General features: G+C 36.2%; 1 protein-coding gene across 1 annotated transcript in view; it reads left to right on the top strand.

The window, feature by feature from the left end:
• Positions 1-18,250, top strand: part of DCDC1 (doublecortin domain containing 1) — a 544,066-nt gene that overhangs the window by 105,202 nt on the left and 420,614 nt on the right. The window contains 1 exon segment of the mRNA XM_077114307.1: positions 1,891-1,984. Within this exon segment, the coding sequence (XP_076970422.1) occupies positions 1,891-1,984 (94 nt within the window).

The raw sequence follows: 18,250 nt of genomic DNA, 5'->3' as shown, positions 1-18,250 counted from the left end.
TGGAGAGAAGTAGGGTTAGTGATATCAGAGGGGCCATTTCAAGTTAGGGAGTGATATGTCGATCTTGTGAAGACACGTGGAATAGATTAGAGATTGAACCTCTGCATTTATATACTTCTAGTAGGCAGCTTGGAAGTCAGTGGGTTTGCTTCCACATGACAATGCATTACAGACATTTGTGTACTGCAAGTACTTTATTATTTAGCTAGATAAAACATTGATGGCATGAGTGATATTTTCCTCATAAATTAAAGGTCTCAGGCTTATTCTTACAACATCAGTCTTAATCATAAACAGATATGCTTTCTCAATAGAACAATAGCAGCCATTCATAGTTTCTGAAAAATTGCCCTAAGTTCTGGTTTGCGGCTATTGTACAAAGAAAACATACAACCTCTGAATGTCCTTAGGAATATGTGGCACATAGAAACATCATTGTTCATGTCTAGAAGTGGAACAAAGCTGAGAAACTCTGATCTAATTCAACAAAAACCAATTCCTCAGCTACATATTTACCTTTTAAATGCAACACATTTAATACAGCAACTAGAGAAATCAGATCAGCTACATTGTTTCAAAGTTGCTCTCCAAATTGAAACAGAAGTACAGTTTTGTCTCTATATAAACAGTAAGCTATTACAATGTCCATTTTTATAAAACAAATGAGTTTCTTGAGCTAGGGCTAGGATTAAGGACCCCAATTTTAAAGTAGAGACAGAAGTGAGAAAAATGGCAAGGGGATGATATCAGCAAGTGAAAGATGGTTTCAACAAGTGAAAGATATAGTGAACATAGTCCATTAGTAATTCTAGATTATGGTAGAACAATAATATATTCTAGCTATGAATAGTAAACTTGGGAAACAAAAAATACCTTCAATTTGGATTTGGAATGTATTTTGTATCTTGAGATGAAAATGGTGAATTCAGAAAGCCTGGTGAAACCTGGCTCAAGTTATCTGAGGCTTTGCACACAATTTCTTTGTCTCTCTTTACCTTGGGAGTTAGAACTTTCCCTCAAACTGACACGTGTTTACTATCAGTGGAACCCAAAAAATGCCATGAATTTTCCATCTGTGTGTTTGACTGTGATACTGGGATGGTTCTATCATTTCATCTAGGCTTTGACTTCAGGCCTAAGGAGGACAGAGATGGTGAATTGCACACCTTTAACTGCAAGGCTAGTCCAGGGAGTTAGAACGTTCCCTCAAACTGACACGTGTTTACTATCTTCCCTGAGGTTGGAAAAATGATTATTACAGTGGGTTCAAAGGATCACATGTAAAACAATGAGAACAAGTTAAGAATTTAATATTAAGAAAGCAATTTAGCATATTAGAAACCATTAAAGATGAGTTTCTTGAAATTTGTACTTGTGGAAATGTGGTTTATTAATTCTATTTTTTGGTGCTCAAAGACATAAGTTAGCAAGGTGAGCTATGATCAAACTATATTTACAATTTGTTTGAAGATACTTGTAAAGAATTTTAAAATAAAGTATTTTATTTTAAATACTTTGTGTTTTAAAAGTAATATCCTTCCATTGTAAAATACATGGAAAATATAGAAGATAGCAAGAATAAAATACTGTCACAGAGTTCTACAATTTAGTAAATAGTACATGACCACTATTTAGTATTTATTTTATCTCCTTTCTAATTTTATTTACATCTAATTTTATTTATAACTCTAATTTTACTTATACAATTGGGATCTAACAATTTTAACTGCTTTTTTTTACTTCATCTTTTAGAAGCATTTTATAAATCATCAGATTTTATTTAACAATATAATTTTAATAGGCATGCATATAGAAAAAAATTTAAATATACATTCAATTTAATCAGAGATGACTGTAATACATTATTTATAAGGTATTTTTTCCATGTAGGTTTTAGATATTTGCACAATGAGAATGAATCTAAATTCACCAGCCAGATGTCTTTATGATTTGTATGGCAGACAAATTGAAGATCTTTTAAAAGGTAAGTGGCAAAGGCTTTGTAAACCATGTGATATTCTTTTGAAAAGCATTTAAATAATTTTGTTTTTACTTTATACATGTTAAAGAAAAACATGTAATAAAACAGAGTTTAATTATAATGTAGATAATTATGATATTCTTATATAAAGGGAAATTATGAAAGAGCATCAAGATTTTAGTTTAGAATCTTTCATTTCACACAAGCTTAGGTTTTTAAAATATTGATGAGCATTTTCACCATAGTAAACAATAATTAGATTTAAAAAGTGATAAATGTAATCATTTAGTAGCCAACTTCTCTGGGATGCATGTTTCTAAAGAGAAATGAAAAATTGTGCTCCTATATGTGAAGATACATATTTTTTAAATGTTTTGGTCAATTTCTAGAGGGCTATTGAAAGGTTACATTGAGTTTAAAAATAATTTTATTGTATATCTTTGTCAAAAGATGAGATCTCCATTTAATATCTCTAAAAGCACTGCTTTGCTCAACTTTGAACCCAAAAAATGCCATGAATTTTCCATCTGTGTGTTTGACTGTGATACTGGGATGGTTCTATCATTTCATCTAGGCTTTGACTTCAGGCCTAAGGAGGACAGAGATGGTGAATTGCACACCTTTAACTGCAAGGCTAGTCCAGGCAACTAATAAGTGATTTGGGGATATGGTTATTCTGTGTACTACCATTTGTTTCCAATTTCCTTGATTGTATTATATCAATCATCCTTAATAATACTTATTGAGTGATCACTATGGGAATGGTATTTATTTTTTATGCCTTAAAATTTTTTTGCTAAGGATTATAAATTTATGTTCTAAATGTATATACATATTTATGTTTATATATTATATATACATTTGTGTTCTAAATGTGTATATATTTATGTTTACTTTCTAAATGTATATATATAAATTTATTTTCCTTGATCATTTTTAAAATTTGTATTTGATATGATTATTTTTTGTTTTATTAGTTTTCATCTGAACATTTCATATATCTTGCAGATATCTACCCATTATCTAAGAAACTTTAAACACAGTTATTTATCTATCCGTAAGACATATGTAACAGGCCTTTTTTATAGCCTTGTTTTTCAGGGAGGTATCATTATAAAGTTATTTTCTTCCTTTCTTGCATTTTTCTCTTTCCCCATCCCTCTCTATTGCACTGCTTAACATTTGCTTTATGATCAGTGATGTTTTATAATCATTCAAATTTGCATTAATAAAAATAAATCAACACATTTTCTTACAAAACTTTCTAGCTTTGAATTATTTCCAGCTCAAATTTAGATTTGATTTAACTGCTAGAATTGAAACAATAAGGATCTCTGGTTAACATCAAAGATTTTTATTTAAAACGTTTATATCCCCCCTCTCAAATATGGCATAACAGAATTACCTATCAAAACAGAAAAGTGCTGTGAGGCGTGATGCATTTGAATTCATACCTCATGCTTCACATGTCCCAGAAGTGTGCATTTTAATGCATGCCTTTACACTGTGTTTTTGCAAACTTATAAAAGCTTATGCCAGCTGAAATTAGCTCATGCAACTACTAACATGTGGAAGCATAGCAAGTTCACTGAACTTAAAATGCTTAAAGAAACTAATCCTGTTGGAAGAAACTTCCAGTCTGTAGCACCCTAGTCACTTAACATTAGTGTTTTGCATTTCTTTTTCTTTGTTAATACAATTTTGTGTGTCAAATAATTGAGGTCCCTAAAGTTTTATGTTCAGTAGTCTTCTGGACTTCAACTTGGTACATGGTCTGGGAATTGAACCCGGGTCTCCCACATGGAAAGCAAGCATTCTACCACTGATCTATTCTAATAGATCAGAAGTAGTTTAATGATCTCTAGTGTTAAGATTATAGCAATTACTTTTAATTTATAAGCATGGATCAGAAACATCAAGGACTAAAATTAGCAGAAATACAAAATGAGGAAATCATTTTTCACCTACCTGATGCTTCCTTTTTGAAATCGGAAATACTTTCAAATGTCTCAAATTGTGGTGAGAAATGAACACTTTTTTTGTACCCAGGAAACTATCACCAAAATCCACATACTAAATATATCTATCAAACCCAAAGAAATGAAAACGTTTTAAATGACATTAAACTACTTTTACTTTGTCAAGTCTAGTAAAACATTAACAAAACAAATGCCACCAGATATACAAAATACTTGTATTTTTAGATTTCTAAACCACAGAGGATTTTACAAAGATATTTGCAGTTTATATATGTGGAAAAATTCTTTCCTCATAGCTCCTATTCTCCTAGAGTAGAAGAGAACTAATAGATACCATAATTCTGTATATGTTCAACATGCTAATAAAAGAGGCACTTCTGCTACAACACAATATAAGCATGAAAAATGTCATCTGCAAAATCATGCCTGCCAAAATAACAGGACTTATAGGAAAAATAGGGTTTGAGTAGACCATTCAAAATCTATGAAACTTTATAACCAAAATATTAACTAAAATAATTATGAACTTGGGAGATAATGTGAACTGCCTGGCCAGGCTTCTCAAAGTGCTGCTCAGGCAATATTAAAACTCCACAAAAACAATAGCATGAGATAAGTGGAAGTGGAGGTTTGAAACAGTGGCACTTCCATTAAGGAAGGTACAGGAAGAAGTGAAATTTCCACAATCAAAGACTCACGCAAGACTCGAGTGCACCTTTCTGGGGAGGGAGCCTCAGGGCAGCAGCCAAATTAAGTCTTTTTCTTTTCTGCTAAAGGATAGAATTCTACTGCTAATCTACAGCTTCCTTTGACTAGGAAAAAGTACATATTCACCAACCAAACTTTCACATCATACTATCATCCTCCAATTGACTAATCATATATCAGTTACTTTATATTATAGAAGCAGCTCATGACAGAATCGGTATATATATATGTGAGAATTTAAGAGAGTTGTTTACTAATATCGTCGTTTTCCCTAATAGTCCTCAACTTTTTGTTCTCTTATTTGATTCAAATTTTGCTTTATGATGAATCAGAGGAGTCACTCTACCTCTTGAGGGAAGAGAATGGCAGACTCTCAGGACTTTCATGAGGCTGCTAATCCAATAACCAAGCTCTGCTCCTTTGTGGATCTTTCTAGATCATGGTGAATAGCATAAAAGTTCACCTAAAGGCTCTGAAATGAGTTAGAACAGTACATTAATTAAACTGACTCTAAGGTCATACTATGAAACACTGACCTTTCACTTCCTATTCTAATTTCCATCCCAAATTATGCCCAGCAACACTGTCCAAAATAGCTATGTGTTTTCTGACAAATTCTTCAGAGATTCTGCAATGAGATGAAATGACAGGATTCCATATTTCAACCATAAAATTTATTAACATAGAGGCATCCATTGCATTTGCAAATTAACTCTTGCTCAATATCAAATTTTTGTGAAGAAATTAAAATTCAAAGGACAAAGTCCAAAAGAAATTTTTTTTATTAATTAATGGAAAAAAAGAAATTAACCCAACATTTAGAAATCATACCATTCTACATATGCAATCAGTAATTCTTAACATCATCACATAGATGCATGATCATCGTTTCTTAGTACATTTGCATCGGTTTAGAAGAACTAGCAACACAACAGAAAAAGATATAGAATGTTAATATAGAGAAAAGAAATAAAAGTAATAATAATAGTAAAAAACAAACAAACAAAAAATCTATAGCTCAGATGCAGCTTCATTCAGTGTTTTTTTTTTATTAATTAACGGAAAAAAAGAAATTAACCCAACATTTAGAAATCATACCATTCTACATATGCAATCAGTAATTCTTAACATCATCACATAGATGCATGATCATCGTTTCTTAGTACATTTGCATCGGTTTAAAGGAACTAGCGACACAACAGAAAAAGATACAGAATGTTAATATAGAGAAAAGAAATAAAAGTAATAATAATAGTAAAAAAAAAAAAACCCTATAGCTCAGATGCAGCTTCATTCAGTGTTTTAACATGATTACTTTACAATTAGGTATTATTGTGCTGTCCATTTTTGAGTTTTTGTATCTAGTCCTGTTGCACAGTCTGTATCCCTTCCGCTCCAATTACCCATTATCTTACCCTGTTTCTAACTCCTGCTGGACTCTGTTACCAATGACATATTTCAAGTTTATTCTCGAATGTCCGTTCACATCAGTGGGAACATACAGTATTTGTCCTTTAGTTTTTGGCTGGACTCACTCAGCATAATGTTCTCTAGGTCCATCCATGTTATTACATGCTTCATAAGTTTATCCTTCCTTAAAGCTGCATAATATTCCATCGTATGTATATACCACAGTTTGTTTAGCCATTCTTCTGTTGATGGACATTTTGGCTGTTTCCTTCTCTTTGCAATTGTAAATAACGCTGCTATAAACATTGGTGTGCAAATGTCCGTTTGTGTCTTTGCCCTTAAGTCCTTTGAGTAGATACCTAGCAATGGTATTGCTGGGTCGTATGGCAATTCTATATTCAGCTTTTTGAGGAACCGCCAAACTGCTTTCCACAGTGGTTGCACCATTTGACATTCCCACCAACAGTGGATAAGTGTGCCTCTTTCTCCGCATCCTCTCCAGCACTTGTCATTTTCTGTTTTGTTGATAATGGCCATTCTGGTGGGTGTGAGATGATATCTCATTGTGGTTTTGATTTGCATTTCTCTAATGGCCAGGGACATTGAGCATCTCTTCATGTGCCTTTTGGCCATTTGTATTTCCTCTTCTGGTAGGTGTCTGCTCCAAAAGAAATTTTAAGTCCAAAAGAACTAAGTTCTAAAATCAAATCATCTTACCTTGGTGAGTTAAAATCCAAAAAAGAGTATAAACTGTTAAAGTCCTAAAAAATTAAAATCCTCCTAATTTTATTCTTCCAAGTATCAGCCAGATGGCTCTTGAATGCCTGGTTTGAGCTGGAATTTTTCCAGCAACTACCTTCTAGGCAACTGGAGTGGTGTCTTTTCAGAAGTTGAATTAGGTCTACACCAACTCTTTCATGTGCCCTATTTTCAACTGCATCAAAATTGTCATGTTTGCCCCATACCCAACACATTGAGAACAGAAGCCAATCCAAGCAAACTTGAGCATTCCAATCAAAATAATGCTCTAGTATTCTATATTGGCATGATCCGGACCCACGTAACTGCTATCAAAGACCATAGCCGATACTAAGTAAAAGAGGACAAAGAAGAGAAAACGTTCTTCATGTCAGTCTTTCCAAGATGCCAGTTGTTGTATGCAGTTGACCAGGGTCCATGACCTATGACATAACTTTTGGAGACACAATCATCCATTAAGGCATTAGTTATGGTATTATATATTTACCTAATCTTGGAGGGAAGATCATCCATTGCACACTATCTCCTTTCTCAGATGCTGTGTAACGTAATGATTAAGTACTCTGATTTTGGAGTCTGAGTTCAAATTCCAGTTATGCCACTTAATGTAAGAGCTGGGACAAGTTACTTAGCTTTTCTGAGATTCAGTTTTCTTGTTTATAAGATGGAGATTATAGCTCTTACCTTAATGGGTTGTTTTGAGGATTAAGTGAATTATATGTAAGGTCCTTAGAAAAAATGTCTGATGCCTGGCGAGCATTTTATAAATTAGCTTTCATCATTATTATTTATAATATTACTATTATTCTCAAAGAAGCCACTGAGAGTGTTACAGTTCTTGCAGCAACTGGAAATTTGCACTGATGGCCGCCCCAGTCATAAAATCTTATTTTAAGAACTGTTCTTTCCTTTTAAAACATTATTCCAAACATCATTATGTTCCTTTCCCTCTGAGTCTCTTGTTTCTGGACCCCATGAGGGTGAGCCCTGTCAAATGACATAGCATTCACCTTGTCTTGTGAGTGGCATTTTCAATCCAGACTCACAGTAGCTGCTGGAAGGGCCTCTGAATATGGAGTTGTTTCAACCTAAGAAATTTACTAATTCCCTCCTCATCTGCACTTTGGTTCCAATTGGAGAATAGCTTTCAGTGGATTTCCTAACAGAAGCTGCTGTTCTCATTAGGAGTCCTGTAACCATCAGTCTTCCCATATTCTTCTAGGAACATGGTCTTTCTTGATTTTGAAAGCTCCCAGTCTTGAGTTACAGATTTTTTTTTGGGGGGGTGGGGCACCTCTTTTCCTGAAGTGATTAGGGTTTGTCCCTGAGATTTGCCTCTGCTATGCTCCTGTTCATTTTAGGAAGACTCAGCTGAGTTTGTAATTCTCATTTACTATGAGAAGTTCTCTTCTCTAATGGGACCAGGGCTAGGCTTGTTTGCTGCAGTTGAGCACCTTGTCTTCTGTTACGTTCCCTTTGCTTTCTGGCCCATACTTATGTTTTTCTAATGTATTCCTCTAGATTTTTTTCTTTCAGTGACTCTCATAGTGAGAGCTATGAAGTCAATAAGTTTTAAGTTTGTCAATAGTATCCTTTGTTCAAACCAGTCTTATCAATTTTCACCTCTCTGGGTTAAATAATTCTACACAGGATGTGTTCTCCCACAGTCTAACATGTAATTTAGATCTGGAGTCCTTTGATTATTGTTCTGTCTGGATCCCATGTAATATTATTTATCTTGCCTTTGCCTTCCCTTTGTCTTGAATCCATACATATTTGAAGTTCACCCAATACTTATCTGAGTATTTTATACTAATCTTATTAATATCCCCTTCTCAAATTTGTGTATATTTACATGCATTCTTTGTATGACTGTCTGTCCTTAAAAAAATATTCCCTTATTTCTCTGTGAGTACTGTGAATTTTATCTGTAATATAAAAGTCCACCTCTCCATTATAGTTGCAATTCTGGCTCCTCTGGAGGCGCCTTCTGGGTCTGCAATCTGAGATCTTGACTTTATTTCTCTGTTAAGTTTCACTGGGCCCAAGCCACTCCTCCGTATTCTGTAGCAATTAAAATGATTTATCCTTTTATAATAACCTCTTTCAGAATAGTTAGGCTTGAATGCATCTCCTTTACTTTAATACCTGGCCTTCAGGATCTTGTTGTTCCTCTTTCATATCTCACAAACACGTATGCTCAGATCAGATGATTATCTTTATTTTAAGGAATCTCTTGTTGTCCAACTAAATCATCTTCTCTTCTTTTATTTTGTTTCCATGCACATACTGCTTTATTCTGATCATAAGATTCAAGCATATTGTCAACTTCAATTCCTCCTGGACTCCTTTAGCAAATTTAATTCCTAGAGATACAGTGTTCTAGGGACAGGTATTCTAATTGCTTTCTGAATTTGTAATAATTTGTTCAAGTTGTTTCTTTATCTTAACTCAAGAAGATTGAGCATTCTTTTTTCTAGTAAAATCTACCCACTCTTCTGTAGGTAAGTCACAGTTCGGGTTTCTGAAAAATAAAGCCAAGGTCAAAATTTATGTGATAAACAAATTTAGAACTTACCTGGGTTGGTGGAGTTTACTTTAAAACTGTGGAAAAGCCATATAGTATCTAAGGGTGCGTTGTCCACAATTCCTTTTTGGCCTTGAATTCAACTTAAAATTAAAATAAAGAAATAGAACTTGAGATGGCTAATCCAGTACTTCTGTCTAGGCCTGGTACTCACAATTTAGAGCTAGAACCTCACTTGTACCCTGTAGCCCATGTAGGACTCAGCTGCCATTATACTTTAAAGTCCTGAACTGCAAATTTGGCTGAAAAATGCAGAGCAGCAGCAAATACTTTTCCACCTTCCAATGCCTGAACTGATCTAATTGAGTCTCAGACTTGCCTGCTCTATCAGGTGAAATTCATGAAGTGGTTCAGGAGCGAGAGACAGCAGCCTGTACACTAAAGTAGGCAAGACCAACTAGGGATGGCTGCTAAGGCTGCCATAGCCCACCAAAGTGTATGCTAAGGCCACTCACCACCCTAGGCTGACATTTTCTGAAGGTCAAGACTATTGGAAAAATAATCCCCATTGCATTTATATACTCTGACTCTTCAAGGTCAGAATTCTATGAGGCCTATGTTTATAACGTGTAAGGTCAACATTCCTATCCCCCATGTATAGGCCATATCAGTAAAAACCCAAAACAAAATTTTTAAAGTCAACTAAATGACCCCATATAAACTGCTAGACACCACCAAGATAAAAAAATAAGCAAACAAACAACAAATAAGCAAATCCACGTGGCCCTTGCTTATTAGGCCACCATCAAAGCCTTAATTCACCCATCAAGGCTCTTCCATAAATTTTAATCTTTTCATGCTATTTCTTCTCCAAAAATTATTTCTTATGGATCTCTCAGGGTTCCTGCTCCCTTCCTTAGGTGTTGGGGAGATTAAGGAACTCTCTAGCTCCCTCTAAGCCTTGCTCCAAGATGTCTTACTCAAAGAAGGAGCAAGTGGTCACTGAATAAATTCCAGTGCATTTGGGAGTAATGCATGAATAAATTGGTTGGGGAGTAATGTACAGCCTGCAGAATTTCCCCTATGAAGAAGAGAAGGTGGATTACTTTCATTTTATATATTAGAAACATCAAATAAGCATTGTAAAATGAATATTTGATCATCAATGATTTTCTCCGAAACTTAAAATAATAGAGATGTGTGTGTATATTTGAGCTAATATTTTGATTTTTAAAAAATAGTTAAAATAATATTTTAGAATTTCAACAAAATTTTAAGGAGAATTCTATTTTTATTAAAATACAGTCTATACATAATAACATTTTCCACACAATCTCTATCAAGAATTTATCCAAGCAGACAATAAAAAGATGAAAGTAACTATTGTTTATTGTGTACCTGCTGTGCATTTTTAATTTAACCTAATTTGATCTAATTTGATGTTCTCAATTGCTCTAAGGTAGTTATTGGTTTACTAAACTCATGAGGTTGTTGAGGCTTAGAGAGATGAGTAATTTGCCTAAGGTTACATAACAAACATATTTTATAGCCAAGATTCAAAGCTTATGCAAGTTCTTTCTACTTGAGATATAAAATTACATAATGGTTTAAGAATATAGGCCCTAGAAACAGAGTAGCTTGGTATAAATTCAAGCTCTGACGCTCAGTATCTGTATGCCTTTTGGCAACTTAGTTAACCTCTCTGTACTATAGTTTGCTCATCTGTGAAATGGGAGTAATAGTAGCCCCTACCTCACAAGGTGGTTGAAAGAATTAAATTAATTAATGCATTAAAGTATGTGCTGGTTTGAAAGGATATATGCCCCCTAAGAAAAGCCATGTTTTAATATAAATCCCATTTCTTAAAGGTAGAATAATCCCTACTCAGTACTGTATATTTGAAACTGTAATGAGATCATCTCCTTAGTTGATGTGATTTAGTTAAGAATGGTTGTTAAACTGGATTAGGGGATGACATGTCGCCACCCATTTGAGTGGGTCTTGATTGGTTTCTGGAGTCCTATAAAAGAGGAAACATTTTGGAGAGAGAGACTCAGAGAGAGCAGAGAATGCTGCAGCACCATGAAGCAGAGAGTCCACCAGCCAGCGACCTTTGGAGATGAAGAAGGAAAACGCCTCCCGGGGAGCTTCATGAAACAGGAAGCCAGGAGACAAAGCTAGCAGATGATACCGTATTCGCCATGTGCCTGTCCAGCCGAGAGAGGAGCCCTGACTGCGTTCGCCATGTGCCTTTCCAGATGAGAGAGAAACCCTGAACTTCATCGGCCTTCTTGAACCAAGGTATCTTTCCCTGGATGCCTTTGATTGGACATTACTATAGACTTGTTGTAATGGGGACATTTTCTCGGCCTTAGAACTGTAAACTAGCAACTAATTAAATTCCCCTTTTAAAAGCCATTCCGTTTCTGGTATATTGCATTCCAGCAGCTAGCAAACTAGAACAGATTTTGGTACCGGAGAGTGGGGTGCTGCTGCTGCAGTTTGCAAATACCAAACATGTTGGAACGACTTTTTAAATGGATATGGGAAAGATTCTGGAAGAGTTGTGAGAAGCTTGATAGAGAAGGCCTAGAATGCTGTGAAGAGACTGTTGGTAGAAACATGAACTCTAAAGATACCTCTGACCAGGCTCTAGACAGAAATGAGGTCCGTGTTATTGTAAACTGGAAGGAAGGTGATCCTTGTTTTAAAATGGCAGATAATCTGGCAAAGTTGACTAATGGTATTGCCTGGAAGGTAGATTTTAAAAGCCATGAACTTGGATATTTAGCAGAAGAGATCTCCAAATTAAATGTCGAAAGTGCAGTCTGGTTTCTCCTTGCAGCTTATAGTGAAATGCGAAAGGAAAGAGATAAGCTGAGAACTGAACTCTTGAGTAAAAAGAAACTAGAAATTGAGGTCCTGGAAAATGCTGGGCCTCCAGAAATGGAGACCCCAGAGAATAGTGCTCCATGTGAGGATTTGACCAGATGTGGAACCAGTCAGCCATTTCAGAGAAAGTCAGGATCAGACATGGAGTTATCCAGGAAAGATTTGTGGAAACTCCTTATGTCTGATGGGCATGATCCAAGGCTACTGCATAGAAAGCCAACGAGAGTGCTGTGGGACCTGTATAAACAGAGCTGCTGCCAGTCTGGACTGAGGGGTTCAGAGAAGGCACACATTGGAGGAAAAATAACTTCAGAGGCAAAACCGTGGAGGCTGAGGTCTGAAGTCAAGAAGCCTCGGGCCAGGAGAGTGGACCCACCCAAGCCTGTAGAGAGGGTGAGTTTGCCCCAAAGGCAGAGGATGGGCCTTCCACCTCGTTGCAGTGGAAGAGTCATGCCGCCTCAGGCCTTGGAGAAGGTGAAACACATTCCTTGGGGTTTGGGGGGAGCCTGGCTGCCACCACATGGAGGGGTTAAGTGTGTGCCCCGGAGATGGCAGAGAGCCCGGGTGCGGCCCCAATGCTTAGAGAGGGTGGAGCCGAGAAAAAGGTGGTCTCCCCAATATCCCCCAAGGTTGCATTCAGAGAGAGGCAGGCGTAGGCATTTGGAAAGGGTGGGACTGCCACTTTTTAAAACCCTGAGGATAAATGAGTCTCAGACTTTGAAATCTAATGGACTTTGCCCTGCAGGTTTTCGAAACTGTGTGGGTCCAGTGACCCCTGTGTTCCTTCCTCCCTATGGAAATGTATATATATATATATCCTATGAATGTTCCTCCTTTATATGTTGGCAGCAAATAACTTGTTGTGAGTTTTCAAAGGTCCAGAGCAAATGGAGAGAATTTTGCCTTAGGACAGACCATGCCTGTAACTGACTTGATGAGATTTTATACTGTCTTTAATTTTGTACTTCATTCGTATTGCTACTGAAAGGTTTAAGGTTTCTGATGTTGTTATGAAGCTAATGTATTTTGTATATGGAAAAAACATGTCTTTTTTAGGGGCCAGAGGGTGGAATGTGCTGGTTTGAAAGGATATATGCCCCCTAAGAAAAGCCATGTTTTAATATAAATCCCATTTCTTAAAGGTAGAATAATCCCTACTCAGTACTGTATATTTGAAACTGTAATGAGATCATCTCCTTAGTTGATGTGATTTAGTTAAGAATGGTTGTTAAACTGGATTAGGGGATGACATGTCGCCACCCATTTGAGTGGGTCTTGATTGGTTTCTGGAGTCCTATAAAAGAGGAAACATTTTGGAGAGAGAGACTCAGAGAGAGCAGAGAATGCTGCAGCACCATGAAGCAGAGAGTCCACCAGCCAGCGACCTTTGGAGATGAAGAAGGAAAACGCCTCCCGGGGAGCTTCATGAAACAGGAAGCCAGGAGACAAAGCTAGCAGATGATACCGTATTCGCCATGTGCCTGTCCAGCCGAGAGAGGAGCCCTGACTGCGTTCGCCATGTGCCTTTCCAGATGAGAGAGAAACCCTGAACTTCATCGGCCTTCTTGAACCAAGGTATCTTTCCCTGGATGCCTTTGATTGGACATTACTATAGACTTGTTGTAATGGGGACATTTTCTCGGCCTTAGAACTGTAAACTAGCAACTAATTAAATTCCCCTTTTAAAAGCCATTCCGTTTCTGGTATATTGCATTCCAGCAGCTAGCAAACTAGAACAAAGTACTTAGAACAGTGCCTGATACAGACATAAGCCCAATAAATATTACTGAAGTAGATTGAGTGCATTAATGGCTGCCATTCTTTACCCCTTCCTGTACCCACACCTTTTGCTTTATAACCTTCTAAGGAGCTCTGACTGACTCTGGGCTTGGCAATGTGACTTTCTTTGGCAACTGGGATGCTAGCAAATTTTATGCAAGCAGAGTCTTGAAAGGTGCTTATTCGTTTACCTATGGTTTTGCCCTCTACCATCATCACCAGGGTTGTGAAGAATAAAAGACAAGTGGAGCAGAAGCAGTTTGTTCCAATTGTCCCAGCCAAGGTCATCCTAAATCAGCTGACAGCCAGCTTATTCCAAGACATGTGAGAAAACCTCACCAAAATCAGCAGAACTACCCAGATAATTTTCAGACTCATGAGCTAAACAAATTCTTATTGTTTTTAGCCACTGAGTTTTGAGGTGGCTTGTTATGCAGCATTATTGGGATAATAAATACCTAATACAGTTAGTTATTAATACTTAACAAATATTATCACATAACCTTTATTCTCTAGTTGGGTACATAACTTCTATTCCTAAATTTTAAAGCTTTATATTGCCAAAGAATAATCTTCCTAAAATATCTCTTAAAACTTTATGATATTTTGTTGTTGCTCTTGTTGTTGTTTACTCAAACACTTTATGTATTAGGACAAACTCCACAGTCTGCATCTTGATACTCAAGAACCTTCATTATGTGGTCTTGCCCTGCCCATCCAACATAATCACCCACAATTCACATAGCTAGATCAGTCTCTTCAATGTTCCTGGACAGTGGAGTGTCTCAAGCAGTGCCCAGTTTTCTTACCTTTGCTAGATGCTTTTTTATGTCCATTTGGAATAATCTTTCCATTCTTCTCAATCAATTCAAAGATCAGCCATTTGTATCAATCAGTATATATTTTGATATTTTGTGGTTACAAATGACTCCAAAATTCTCAGTGATTTACACACAAAAGTGTATTTTTCACTCATGCTACATGTCCACCGTTGGTTGACTACACTTGTACAAATATCCAAGCAAGTCATATTCTTGACTCTTCCAAATTCTATATCCATGACAGCCTTTCAAATATCTGAGCATGCATTTAAATTATATTATTTAAATGTTTCCCAGGTTAAATATCCCTGCTCTCTCCGAATGTTTCTCTGGTCCCTTATCATTCTGGCCACTGTTCTGTAGTCTATCTAATTTTTTCATTATTTCCTTTTTTATAGCCTCAAACTGCACACAGTTTGCCAGTTCACTCAGTGAAGAGTAAAGTAGCCCCACCTCCTCTTTCTTTATACAGGTCATTATATAACTGACAATTGCATTATTGTTTCTATTAGACACATTGCACTGCTGACCTATATTAAACTTATAGTCGATATAGTCGAAGCCCCCAAGGTTTTGCTAAAATTTGCTTTTAAGCCACATCATTATCTAGTTCTTGTACTGCTGAGTTTTTAGATGTGAGAATGGACCTTTATGCATTGATTCTTACTGAATTACTACTTATAAGATTTTTATTTAATAGTTAGCTTCCCAAGATCTTTCAGTTTTTTAATCTTTCATCGAGGAATAAACAGTTTCTTCTGTCTTTGTTTTCAATTGTACATTTGGGATCAGAACCTACCTTACCTTTGTATTGATAAAAATGTTCACTGAACCATGGTAGGGGACAGAGATCTTTAGCATGCTAATAGAGGCCTTGCTTCAGATTTATTTTAATGTTCCATGTAGATGATTGTTTATTTAGTTTTTTATTTTATATGCTGTATGGCGGGGTCACATTTCATTCTTTTTCTATGTGAGTATCCCCTTATTGCAGCACCATTTGTTGAAATTTTGCTTTGGTTTTTCATTCTTTTGTTTGATTGTTTGTTTGGGAAGTGCATGGGCTGGAAATCGAAGCCAGGTCTCCCACATGGCAGGCGAGAATCCTGCCACTGAACTACCCTTGTGCCCCCCTATTTAGTTTTCCATAATTAGCGAAGTTGTGGGTTAAGAGAATAATCATACATAAAATATAGGATTCCATCATGCCAAAGAGAAGCTGTACATTTTAAGGCTTAACTCCTTATTCCCTACTCCACCCTGTTCCCTGGTAAACCAAGTTCTAGATTCTGACTCTATGAGTTTGCTAATTCTAGTCATTTCATATCAGTGTGATCATATGATATTTAACCTTCTGTGTCTGGCTTACTTCACTCAACATGATATCTTCAAGATTCAGCCATGTTGTCTCATGTAGCAGGAGCTTCACTCCTTTTTACAACTGAATAATATTCCATTCTGTGTATATTTGGTTTATCCACTAATTGGTTGATGGACACTTGGGTTGCTTCATCTTTTGGCAATTGTAAATAATGTTTCTATGAACGTTGGTGTGCAAATATATCTTTGAGTCCCTGTGTTCAGTTCTTTTGGGTGTATAACTAGAAGTGGGATTGCAGGGTTATATGTAATTCTACACTTAACTTTCTGAGGAACTGCCAGACTGTTTTTCACAGCAACTATACCATTTTACATTCCCACAAGGAATGTTGTTTGCATTTTTCCACACCCTCTCCAATATGCAATTTTCCATTTTTTTAATGGTAGCCACTCTAGTTGTGTCTCATTATAGTTTTAATTTGCATTTCCCTAATGGCTAATGATATTGAACACCTTTTCATGTGCTTTTGGTCATTTGTATATCTTTGGAGAAATGTCTATTCAAATCTTTTGTCCATTTTTTCATTGGGTTCTTTGTGTTCATGTTCTTGAGCTGAAGGATTCTTTTATACTTCCATATAATTTGATGATTGGCTTTTCCATTTCTGCAAAGAAGGTTATTGGAATTTTGTTTGGGATTGCATAGAATCTATAAATCACATTGGGTAGAATTGGCATCTTAGCAATGTTTAGTTTTCCAATCCATTAACACAGAATTTCCTTCTATATATTTTAGGTCTTCTTTGATTTCTCTTAGCAATGTTTTCTAATTTTCTATGTGCAAGTTGTTTACATCCTTGGTTAGATTATTTCCTAGATATTTGATTCTTTTAGTTGCTATTGTAAATGGAATTTCTTTCTTGATTTCTTCTTCTGCTTCCTCATTGCTAGTATCTAGAGACACTGTGAATTTGGGGGTGTTCATCTTTTATCCTGACACTTTGCTGACTTCATTTTTTAGTTCTAGGGGGTTTGGTTATGGATTTTCCAGGATTTTCTGTGTATAGGATAATGTCATCAGCAGATAGGGAAAGTTTTACTTCTTCCTTTCCAAATTGGATTCCTTTTATTTCTTTTTCTTGACTAATTGTTCTGGCTAGAACATTCAGTACAATGTTGGGTAACAGTGGTGACAGTGGGCATCCTTGTCTTGTTCTTGATCTTGGTGGGAAGGCTTTCGGTCTTTCACCATTAAGTATGATGTTAGATGTGGGTTTTTCATATGTGGCTTTTATCATGTTGAGGAAGTTTCCTTCTATTCCTAGTTTTCTACATGCTTTTATGAAGATGGGGTGCTGACCTGGGACCAACAATGCTATCCTGACCAAAAGTGCGAAAAGAAATGTAACAAATATGGTATCAGTGGCTGGATTCAAATAGAGTCAAGAGGCTACTCTGGAGATCATTCTTATGCAAGCTTCTGTTAGACATTACTGCCTATCAAAGCTTGCCAAACCCCAACCATTCCAACCTATCCTAAACAACACCTAGGGCAAGATATAAGAGTCTACAAAGGTTCCAAGTACTAGGGTAACTTTCCAGAAACTTAGAACCTCCAGATGGGTCCTGAGCAAGATAAGTCCTGAAACCTAGAGGGCCCAGCCTCTCCAGAATATCAGCTAGATCCATCTCCCTACTCCATATTATTGACAGCCCCTTCTAACAACAAATTTGGAATGATCATAGCCCAAATACCCCTACAGACTGGGATAGAAAAATCAAAAGTGGTGGTGGAATTATACAGAGAGGGCAGGGTTTAACAAACGAGTATGATTACTGAATCATTATATTGATATTTCTTTTAGTCTCCAGTATCTTAGAGCAGCTAGCAGTAAAAACCTAAAATTGTGGGATTGTAACCCATACGATTCTGTTTTACAGCTAGTTGTTACCATGTGCTTTGAAATTTAATGCCTTTTTGTATATACATTATTTTCCATTTGTGTTGATAAAAAAATATATTTATTCCTTCTAACCTCCAGTGTTCTGGAGCAGTTAGAAGGAAAAATTGGAG

The sequence above is a fragment of the Tamandua tetradactyla genome, chromosome 8 (genome assembly GCF_023851605.1).
Source record: "Tamandua tetradactyla isolate mTamTet1 chromosome 8, mTamTet1.pri, whole genome shotgun sequence".
NCBI classification, from domain to species: Eukaryota; Metazoa; Chordata; class Mammalia; order Pilosa; family Myrmecophagidae; genus Tamandua; species Tamandua tetradactyla.
This window is presented reverse-complemented; position numbering and strand designations above follow the sequence as displayed.